We start from the raw sequence: 11,665 nt of genomic DNA, 5'->3' as shown, positions 1-11,665 counted from the left end.
GCATTCTTTGGACCTCATCATATTTACTACCCGTCCGTGGTTAGTCACTCTTTGCTAAACTTGTTCGGTATATAATTCACGTGATATGTGAGTTTTCGGAGGAGAAATCAACATGAATTTTCTTTTTTGTGTGTAGCTTTTGATGAAAAAGCTTAGGACATGAGGCAAAGACATACTTAATTTAGTTAACATAATTTTAGTACCTCCAGTTATCCGTTAAGCTTTTGAAGGAGATACGAATAAGGTTTGGAATAAATATTTCCACCTTGTTCATTATAGAACTCGTGACCTTCATGACTTTAGTAATTTCAAATAACCAACTGGCCATAACTCACCACCATATTAACAAAAAAAAACTTAAAATCTATGTAAACTTCGTAACCCCGAAACTACATGCAAACCAAATAATGAAATAGCAATACTAATGTCCATTGCCTTCCATCCAACCAAATGCTACCAATTGTCCCAAAAAATATTGCCACCCATATCAATCAATTGTCCAAAACGACAAGATCCTTCGACTTATACAACAAAAGACTTTATACACTAAATTAGCCATCTCTAGAAGTGTGCTGATGTTCCCATTCAACATGTCATTTCTGTATAGAAAAAGGGAAGAAAAGAAAGAAAATCACAGAAACTGTCTGCAATTCCATGGGCATTACAATATAACGACAACATAATTGAGAAAGAACTATAAATCAATGTACAAAGTACCAACCAAAATAGATAAAAAAGTAGAGCTGAAGAACAAACGCCTATAAATGGGTTAACATCAGAGACCAATTAACCAAACTGGAATACTGAGTTGCCAAAAAAAAAAAAAACCTGGAATACTGAGATCAGAGATTTATATTGGATCATTTCTAGCTACCTCTCATCACTCACACAATGTTTAACCCATACAAAAGTGAGCTAAATAGAAAATGCAGCAGCATAGCTAAGGTGGGGGCGGCCCAGACTCAAAGAGTGGAGGGCAGCAGCAACTAAATAGACCACAGCAGCACAGAAGCCACAAGCTGCAGAAATTTAATTTGAAGCAAAATAATCCAAGTTCAGTACATAATCTAGTTTTTCATGGTTTCATGTAAACTCAGAAACAAGACTGAATAATTGAAGTGAAGAAGTCTTACCATAGTTCCAAGCATCCTCCTCGATGGTAGGGAGGAGCCGGGGCCAGCAGCGGTGTGCCAGGAGGCGGTGGATCCAGCTCCGGCATCAGTAATGTCTGGTGAGGGAACTAGTGATCTAACCAAGGTAATGAGATTGTAGATATATGGTTAGTAATTACATGGATCGTGCATATATCTTCAATTCTACCCCCCCCATCGCCCCATCTACCATTCAAACCAACTACTTCAAACTTCAAAGTCTTCGCATCATGTTAGCTTACCTAAGTTCTCAACAAACAAAACACATGCTAAGCTCAAAGTATGGAAATGGATGTGCACAGGGCAACTATATATTTTCTAATCGATTAATTACGTACCGAACTTGAAAGAATAACTAACCACAATTTATTATCCTTTAATAATAATAAAATAAAATAAAAAATAAAAAACTAAAATCTGAAGACATACATGACAACGGAATTAGAGTAAAAAAGAAAAACAAATGATAGCCTAAATTAAAGCTTATAGATTATCACGTACAGAAACGTATTTTCATATGAAAGTTGTGAGGATGAAACAACCTTTCATGATTTGTGATCACGTTTATATCAGGGCTAATCTACAGCGAGGAATGGGATGAGTATTGATCAGCGCATGCATCTTTAGCATGAAAATCGGATTAAAGATCTCAGAAGTATTTACTGTTAAATACATAAAACACTTCGAATAAGCAATTGTTTTATCTAACTTCAGGAGAAATCATTCAATACTCATTAAAAAAAAACAAAAAAAATTTGGGACATTAGTCGATATATGGTCAATAGTTTCAATCAATTTAAGAGTTAGCAATAATCGTTCATTTTATTTATAACTCTACTGCAAGAAATTGAGATGTCGGAAGAAACTAATGTTACATAATGGAAATTATAGGTTCAGTTTTATTGCCATTAAAATTTTAGAGTGGTCTATCTTGTTATGGATAATGAATTAGATAAGGAATGGAGCATAGAAGGGTAAACGAATTACACACATGCACTTAATGCAAGGTTTCCAAGTGTAATGAAGAGGAGACAAAACTTAAGCCCAATACTTAAATTCGCCACCGTGCTGGTTAAAGTCGTCACCGTGCTGGTCACTTTCATTGAAAGCCCCATCAACATTAACTTTAAGACATCCTGATGGGTGTTGCCACCGCACCGCTGGGCGAGCCCGTTTCACCTCTTTCCTTTGGTGTACCCTGCTGAGATTATCATAATACTTCAATATTATTATTCCTTGATTCTTACATTAGTCTACACCAATATTTCTCAAACTAATTTCTGACTTGCTGCCTTGAGGGAGGGTGGAGGAAGAGCAGAGCTAGAAAAACATGAGATTTTAATTGATTTCAAACTCCAATATTTTGAGCGCGCGCTTATCATTTTTGAATTTAGAAGTTTATGTCTTAATATGTAGAGACTATTTATCATGATGCTTAAGTTCAAATTAATTTGGACATGTAGTTAGCCTTTGAAAATATATGAAATGCCTACCATTCTGCAAGACCTAAGAATTTCGCTTGACCTATTGATCTGAGAAGTGAACCATGGAACAATGACCACCTGACTGTCATGTTAAGCTGATACCGTCTCAATTTTCGACATGTTCCGGGTTAAAATGGGCAATAAGCCCTATAGCACATGTGAAGTGAATTTTGGAGTTAGTATTCCGTGATATGACCATGAACATCATATGTAAGGAGCTCTGCTAAAAAAACAGGTAGTATTTCACCAGTTCTCATGGAATTTCAAACAGCTGCAGCTCAACTCATCTGAACAAAGTTTTCTTATACCAAGTATACTCAACTGCTGATTACAATGAAGCACAAAACTCAATAATTATCCTTTCAATGCTATTTTTTCTGTCTTTTTTTTTTGCTCATGACTGAGTTACAACCATCGGTTCATCTCCTAACGTATTTTGAGTTTTTCTATGACTTCTTCTGTACAAGAAAAGAATATGCCCAACTCATCAGCATATTATCTAAAGAATATCAAACAACAAAGGTAACTATATAATGAACTGACACAGTAGCCTATCATTTTCTTCCCTTTTCTTTTCCAAAGAACGAAAGATATATAGAGGAACAAGTCTTCGGAAATATCTTTATTCCTCATTTCTTTGACAAACCTACTGCAAAGCATCAGAAACAAACCTATTGCTTCACCCATCTTTTAGTTCTCTTCCATTTTTGGTGTCATCAGAAACAAACCTATTGCTTCACCCATCTTTTAGTTCTCTTCCATTTTTCTTGGTGTCATAGAGGTTTAGTATTTGCTATGGAAAATGACTCGAACCTGGGCTCAGTCAAGTCCACTGTTTCATCATCAGAGGCACGCCAACTCCTAGCGTTTGAAGTCAAGAGGATCAATCTTTCCATATATTTATCTGAAGCGGTATCTTCACTTCTTTCAACACCGAGGTTGCGGTCAATATCTAGTGGCAGTGAACACCGAAGTGAACATTTTCCGGATTTGTCTTGCCTTAGCTCCACAGCTTCTTTAAGACCCATGTGCTGCCCAAGAAAGAATGTTCAGATTAAGAAGATTGAAAAGTGCATGTATTGCTCACATGTTGAATTTAAGAAGATAACCTCCCCATGACACATGAAAAATTAAAAATTTGCTGCACTTGCATTAATAAATTTAGATTCCATTTTATTGTGATGGAAATAAATTACCAAGTTAACAATAGTTGTTTTTCCATGGTCCTTACAAGACTAAAGAAGAAGACCAATAATGACATGTCAACCAGGTGCAGAAAAGCAAGCAGTGACATAATCAGGACATAGTTGACGTAAAGTAATTACCTGAAACAAATTTACAGGCATGCCTCTCCTTTTAGATCTCTCTGGTGCAATAGTAGAAAGGATTTGGACAACCTCACTCATAGTTGGTCTAGAATCAGGGTCTAAGAGTAGGCATTCCTTTGCTAAGTAAGCCATTATGTGCATATCTTCTTCTGGGTAGTTCCCATTCAAATCAGGATCAGGCAACTCTGCTATTACTCGCTTACTATCCTGTAAACGAGGGGTAGCCTAAAACAAAGACAAAAATTGCAAATGCCACATCAGTATTTGACTATATGAGATCTATGTTTTTGCTATGAAAGATACATAATTGAATGACTAGAAATGTAGTATAATCAAACCCGACTCATGAAGCCTGCATCTTAACAAATGCTTATGATGGAAATTAAATTTCATTAGATTGTAGTTTTTGTTGTTATTATTGGATGCCAGTTGAATGCAGGACCTGATGGACTTTAAAAATAAAGCAAAGCCCCCAGGCAACATAGGGACTGGGAGAGAGATTGGCTTTCCAAAATTTAAACTAATAAAATTGTACCTATCATCCATAATGTTGCAAGAAAGATTTAATGGATTAGATATAACATTTGTTAAAAATGATCTGTTAAAAACAATTGATAAAAATAGTTAGAGAATCACTGCATCTGTAGCAGTTATTAAAAAAGGGATGCATTCACAGATTTTGTCCACAGCCTCAAATTGTACAAGTGCATAATGGAAACTTAACTACCAAGTAAAAATGTCAAACTTAACATAGGGAAGAAGAAGTACATGCTACAAGTTAAAGAATATACATATTTGTAGTAATAAAGTTTATAATTTTCTTACCCATATGACAAGGCTTTCTTCTAGCTTGTTGGTTGATCTGTGAATGGGCTTCCTGCCAGTGATAAGCTCAAGAAGAACTACCCCAAAACTGAAAACGTCTGACTTGAGAGATGCTTTTCCAACAATTGCATACTCCGGTGCAAAATAACCAAATGTACCTTGCATTCTTGCCGGAGAACTAGATGCACTAGGGAGACCATCAGCTTTTAAGCGTTTCGCCATACCAAGATCAGTTATCTGCACATGTATATGAAATATTTCAAATCTAAGAAATATGCATGTAAACTCACTAAAATTTCTATTGATGTCCACTAAAATCTAAGCATACTTTTCTACCATGATAAACAACGATGTTCTTAGCTATCCATTGTCAATATATGTTATAGTTTCTTTTTCCTTCCTTTGAAGAATTACTCTCTAACACTCAAATCTTACTTTTGCTTGCCAATTTTCATCCAGAAGAATGTTTGTGGATTTGACATCTCTATGCAGTATTCTTGGAGCAGCTGCATCATGGAGATATTCCAGACCCCTTGCAGCTCCAATGGCAATTTGTACTCGAGTATTCCAATCCATGTTTTTCCCTTCAGACCCATCCAAACAATCTCTCAGATTACCATTATTCATGTACTCAAATACCAATAACCTCTCAGTATGTTTTCCATGGGTTTCGAAGCAGTAGCCAAGCAAAGGTACCACATGACAATGATGAAGTCTGGATAACAGTTCAATCTAAGGAAAATAACAGATAGAAATTAATTTTTATTTTCTTATATTAAGATACAATAAAAAGAACTGCGAGAAGGTATTACCTCAGTTAAAAAGACAGAATCCATATCAGGCCCTTTCTGAGTCTTGAGGCGCTTAACCGCCAGAATACTTCCATCTTTGAGTTGACCGCGATAAACATAACTACTTCCTCCAAGTCCTATTAGATTGGAATCCGAAAACTTATTGGTTGCATTTTCCAGCTCCAAATATGAAAATTGAATAATTGCTCCAGGTGAAGGTCCTGTTTTGCTTCCAAATAAGCAAGAGGTAAAGCACCCTGTGAACAAAAGATTATTACAGGTTAGTATAACTTTGGAAAAGTTTCAACAGAAAGATAAGAGAAGAAAACAAATCAGGCCTACAGGTAAGTACCAAGCACTAAGCATGCAATATAAGGTTTAGAAAACACTTAGAAAACACATTTGGCTGAAGCCCCTTAGAGTAATTACCTATGCCTTGATTGATGGGGGAATTTATATAAATTTTGGTCTCAACCATTGAGGAACTCCTATGGCTAATTAAGTCGGTACCACTGTTGCAACTCGTTTCCTTATCTGATGAAAATATTGGTGGGTGAACAGTGCACTTGTCCCTTCGATAGAAGTAGCATGCCACCGAGGCAAGAAAAGCGAAAGTTGTAAGTATGACACATAGTAAAAGAACAATCACAACAACTTTGCTTGAAGAGCGCTTTTTCGAAGATTGTGCTACATCAAGAGATCCTGTAACAAACAGAACAAGTCATAATCAAATGACTTCTTATATAAACATAATTTCAATGTGGAAGTGGATATATGGCAATACTTCCAAGTCAAAAAAAAAAAAAAAAAAAAGGCAAGGGACTCATACAAAATTATCACAGTAAAACAGAATCAGTGGTCACAACCCACAAAAATCACTCTGTTTTTTCAACTTATATATAACTAATGTTATCATTATTCTTTTTGAAGTGGGTTGCTTTGACCACATGTATGATGCAAACTTCAGGTTAAAGCATCATCAACTGCCCGGTTGCACAAAACGTCTGTCCACCAAAAAATCAAATTCCACTTTCAACCACAGAAACAACTCAAAAAGCTATTAGAGAAACGTGTGCCCAATTGTGAGAGAGAAAGAGAGAGTACCAGAAGTGCAGTTGCAGGCTGTAAAGCAACTAGTATCATGACCATCAGCTGCCACTTTAGGAAGGCCATTGGCATCACATATACATGTCCATTTGCTATTACTTCCATCATCTATAATAGAATAAAAGGCAACTTAGCATCTAGTCTGCATGAAAATTCATCTCAGTAGAACTGCAGTAAGTATATGCCAGAAAAAAAAAAGTACAAAAGAACGCCACTGTCAAAAGAGAAGGATATCTTAATCAGCATAATGAACTTACGGCATGCAAAGATAAAACTGAAGAATTTGCTGAAGATGCATACTTAAACGTTTGTGAAAACCGTATAGGTCCCCTCCAAAGCCCTTATTCCTTTCAATTGAACAATACATGAAGAATGTCTTATATATGCCTCTACATTTTGAAAGCGCATTCTTCCAAGAAGAAGCTTTACTTGATATAATTGTAATATGAAAACTTTGCATAATATGTTAATGTGTTATGAGTTTATGACCAGTAATTTTCTTATCTTCCCCCTTCTTTTTATAGGATTGAGATATAAACACAGACATGTAGAGACCAAAAAAGGAACTATACGTTCGAAGTCTATCAGCAACAAATTTATAACAAAAGCAGTGTAAAAGCTTTTGGGTAATATACCATAAAGACTAGCAGCATACCCTGACTGCAATTACAGGATGCTGAACAGTTAGATTCTAGAGTGTAGCTCCGGTTTCCTTGAAACGAAACAGAACATCTACATGTCCAATCTGTTACACCAGAAGTATTGGATACACCATCTGCCAAAATATTTTATGAAAATAAGATAAAACTATCATTTAAGAGCTACTTATACTAACTGTTGCTTAATTTACAGTTTTACACGCATTTTGGATGTCACATATAACAAATAAACATGCTTGATTAATATTCAACTTTTAAGGCAAGGAAGTATCAATAATTACAGCAAAGTGGTCATTAAATAAGAATATCGATACTAACCACTGAGACTTTGCTGAATCGAAATCAAACTTATAAAACAAGCAAGGGAAACTCCCACTTGGAACTTCATTTACTGTAACCTGTATAGCATACAAAATGAAAAGAATTTCGATTCAATTCACCTGAGCCTTTCTGGTACAGAGTGATTTACAGAAGTAAAAATTGTCATAAAAACTTGGAAACATTTTCAATTCTTGGTAATACAGAGGTGATGTGAAACTGTCAGCACCTTAGATTTTAAAAATACATAGAAACACTGAGTTATTAGGTGAAATTAGCATAATAAATATTACCTTATAGCAATTCAGGCATGAAAAAAACTATAGACCTTCAAACAAATTGCAAGTAATGCTAAAAAATTAAACCTGAAGATGACACCATCCAAACCTGAAGCTGATCAAACTTAAAGCTGAAAACCACCAAACCACTTTCAAGCAATTTGATTCAAATCATTTACAATTTTTTAAAAGATCTAAGGCGAGAAAGTAAACTAAACTCAGGCCAGAGATTACACGTGATTTTCTCGTAAATCTGAAGACGCATTTAACTACGAAAGAGAAACGATAGAAAGTCAGGCCCACAAGCAATATGATAGGTTGGAGTGACTAATAAATGGTTGGCCAACAAATTTGAAGCTATCAATTGAGTGCAAGCCACTGTACCATGTACTCAAGCAAGACAGTACAACATTAAGTTCGACAACACTAGGTCATGGTAAAGTCAAAACAAAACTTTGCTAAAATAACCCCACAAGATTATTGATAGCTACCGACAATAACACACACCTAAATCCCTGAATGCAGAGCTAACTACTACAACAACCAAATTGCTTTAGCCATTAAAAGCTGTAGCTGCAATATGGTTACATCAGAAATAATACAAATGGAAAGTGCAGGCCTTGGGTTTGGTGCAAGAGGACATGTAGACCAACTGGCCTCTTCTATGATCAATGCATTACTTCTTCTAGCTGTCGTAGATGTCCCATCTTAAGTAAGAAGAGCACTATGATACTACAAGAGCTCTACAAGATGTAAAACTATAAAAAGCAACCTCACTACAAACAAATTTACACTTTCTCCACAGTTCAGGAAATCACATTACCTGAGAAAGTACAGAACCACAGCAGGAACAGCAAAACACAAACTTGTGCTTGACCTCACTGACAAACAAACAAAAAAGTGTGAAAAGCTTATATCAAACCAGCTCCAGGTGCTCGAAACGATCAAAACCCACACTAACCACTATTTTTTCAGAGCTTAAACACGACTATGAAGGATAGATGAGCAAATCCATCAGAAATAATGGAGTGAATCTTAAAAATGGACTGCAGAAAGGACACATATGACAGCAAATATAAACCTGACAAAATAGGAACTGGTCTAAAAACAAACCCATCAACCACCTCTCTGAAAGCTACCCTTTTGCAAATCAGAAAGAGACCCCTCAGCTGTAGCATTATCTAATCCACATTATAGATTGAAAACACGAAAAACTGTTGTCCTTTACCACAGCAATTGTCGTAGAAAAATAGAAATCTTGGTCAATTACCCAATTATTGAATTCTCTAAAACTTTCCAAAATTAAGACACCAACGGTTGAAAACTTTAATCTTTTTTTTTTTTTTTTTGCCCTTTTTCTTCAAAGGGAAATAACGGTTATATAAGACTTTCCTTCGAAGACAAACAATCAGAGACCTACATGTACATACTGTTGTACAAAGCGACCGAATGGCCGAAGCACAAACTGGGCGGGCCCTACCTATCTGTCGGCCGAGGGAAAATGGGCCCACTATTACATCAAATGGGCCCCCAGTATATCAGACAACGTGATTGCCTGTTACAATTGAAGCTTCTTTTTCTTTCTTTTGGTCTGAAACTCTAAAATACAGGTTGAATTGAATCACCAAATTCACCATAATTGAACATAAAGAATGAAACTTGGCCAAACAGTCAACAACAATTTTCCCAAATTTATTAAAGCTAGATTAAGAAATTCTTTACTTAACATGTGATGAATTCTTTTTACAAAAAGATCAGAGCTTTGGCCATTCAAAACAAAGAAAGAAACAAAAGATTACAGCTTTGGATTCCGAAGCATCAAAAGAAGTAGCTTTTAAATGATAATTAAGTAGCTTTTAATTACTCAGTTAATTACTAAACCACCCATGAGAATCCCTTTAAAGACAATCGTGTCCAGAAGGTGGAACACGGTCCGCCAGATCCGGTATTCAAATTTACAAACACGCAAAACAAGGACATAGAAAATCAATCAACTTCAGGAACTGGAATTCCGGAGCTTACCTTTGAATAAAAGTGATCGAGGAATTTAGCTTCTGTGATCAATCAAGAGTGACGACCGTTCGAAGTTCGAACAACCAGTTTTTCGAGCTGGCATTGAAGTCCGAAGAGGATTGCGATCTGATCTACGACAGCTTCTCACAATCGAATACGAGAAAGAAAGTGATGAGCCATTTTCAGAGAGTCCAGAATGAGCGAAGGAAAGTGTTTATTGTCAACATTTTTGAGTGAATAAATTAAGAAGGTATGGACGCTTGTTGTGGGGTGGGGTGTGGAGACGGTGGAGTGGGGAGACTGGGAGAGTAAGAGAGAAGAGAGGTTTGAATGGGGGGAGTGAAAGCGAGAGAGTCAGAGTGAAAGTGATGGAGGGGGAATATGATGAGATTGAGAGGTACTCATGCACTGGAGCAGAGGTGGCAACCTCCCGCTTCCCAAGGTGTGCAGCAGGACCCTACTTCTTTTATATATTTCATTGTCATGATTAAACAAAGAGCGTCTTACGTGGCAGCAGTCCCACGTCTGTCCAGCTTGTAGATGTTGATGATTTCGTTTGTCTAGGAGAAGATTCAAGAAAGAAAAAAACAAAAACAGAAAAAGAAATGATAGTAACCGTTAAAGTCCAATTTTCAAGAGATTAAACAAGAATGAAAGAAGATAAAAATTCACAAATGGCTACTAAGTTTTACTCATTTGATATTTAACTCACTGGCATTTCCAAAAATTACTTCAACTCACTTACTTATGTACTTTTTATCACTTAACTCACTCGACGCTAACGACGTCTATTCTATAGTTAAAGGACGTTATTTCCAAGGTCATTTTGGTTCAATCAGCTATGAAAATAGGGTTTTTGCATATCAACACTATGAGACAACGACTTAGAACGCTGTTTTTTATTCGACCCTTCTCTCTCACCATTGCTTTATAACCTTGACTACACAGGCCATCAATTCAGTTCTAGAGAGAGAAAGAGAGAGAGGAAGGGACGAAGACACAAAATCAAGAGTTTTCATTGAGAATTTAAATGAGCAGAGATGTCAGTGATTTCGAATAAATGGAGATATTTCATACTTGATGGAGAGCCACCAACACCTCATGGTAATTGACTCTTCCCCTTCAATAAGTGATATCACTTTGTACTTTTGTGGGGCATTTATGCTGATGATAGGTTGGGTTATCGATTTTATTTTTTAATCCATAAAAGTGATCCAAAAATGGGGTAAGGGTTTTTAAATTATGGAAATTGAAATTGGGACTGAAACAACGATTTTGAGTTAAGATTTAGTATAACTTGTGGTTTGTTGTTTTGTTTATGGAAATTAGGGGGAAGGGGGAGGTTTTGTTTATTGTAATTGGGATTGGGTTTATTGAACTTGGGATATGTCTATATATAGGGTTTTGTTTATTCCAACTATTGGTAAGTTTATTAGTGCAAACATTTAAGGGATTTGTTTAATGAAATCTTAGTATGGAAATAATACAAACAGTACCTGAACTAAGGCCGACTCCTAACATCAGTACCTGACTATGCAAAACTATCACTTTGGTACCTCAACTTTGAAGCCCGATCCAAGAACAGTACACGCCGTCCATAACAGCGTTAAGAGCCCAGCCACGTGGCAAAACCTAAAGGGTAATTAGATCATTTCAACCCAAATTCAAGAATTCCACCCAAATCACAGCACCGGTACCAACTCCTCCACTT

General features: G+C 36.2%; 1 protein-coding gene and 1 long non-coding RNA gene across 9 annotated transcripts; both read right to left on the bottom strand.

The window, feature by feature from the left end:
• Positions 1-614: 614 nt before the first annotated feature.
• On the bottom strand, positions 615-1,314 carry LOC112166418. The gene is made up of 2 exons (XR_002923262.2): positions 1,134-1,314; positions 615-1,019 (listed from the first exon to the last, which is right to left on the bottom strand). It is a non-coding gene; the product is annotated as an uncharacterized LOC112166418 (long non-coding RNA).
• Positions 1,315-2,913: 1,599 nt separating this feature from the next.
• Positions 2,914-10,308, bottom strand: LOC112167646 (receptor-like serine/threonine-protein kinase NCRK). 8 transcript variants are annotated; one of them, XM_024304692.2, is made up of 11 exons: positions 9,964-10,308; positions 8,765-8,822; positions 7,664-7,743; positions 7,342-7,461; positions 6,684-6,794; positions 6,009-6,281; positions 5,601-5,836; positions 5,224-5,520; positions 4,789-5,025; positions 3,961-4,188; positions 2,914-3,666 (listed from the first exon to the last, which is right to left on the bottom strand). In XM_024304692.2, exons 3-11 carry the CDS (start codon positions 7,731-7,733, stop codon positions 3,409-3,411), a joined length of 1,830 nt encoding a protein of 609 aa, XP_024160460.1. In that variant the 5' UTR covers positions 7,734-7,743; positions 8,765-8,822; positions 9,964-10,308; the 3' UTR covers positions 2,914-3,408. The 8 variants fall into 8 exon arrangements, with proteins under 8 accessions (XP_024160460.1, XP_024160463.1, XP_040363365.1 ...); XM_024304695.2 differs by lacking the exon at positions 9,964-10,308 and having other exon boundaries at positions 2,914-3,306; positions 3,364-3,666; positions 8,765-8,981; XM_040507431.1 differs by lacking the exon at positions 9,964-10,308 and having other exon boundaries at positions 2,914-3,093; positions 3,364-3,666; positions 8,765-8,981.
• Positions 10,309-11,665: the final 1,357 nt, after the last annotated feature.

This window comes from Rosa chinensis, chromosome 5, assembly GCF_002994745.2.
Source record: "Rosa chinensis cultivar Old Blush chromosome 5, RchiOBHm-V2, whole genome shotgun sequence".
In the NCBI taxonomy this organism is placed as follows: domain Eukaryota; kingdom Viridiplantae; phylum Streptophyta; class Magnoliopsida; order Rosales; family Rosaceae; genus Rosa; species Rosa chinensis.
Note: the sequence above shows the minus strand (reverse complement) of the source record. Positions and strands in the feature narration are given on the sequence as shown.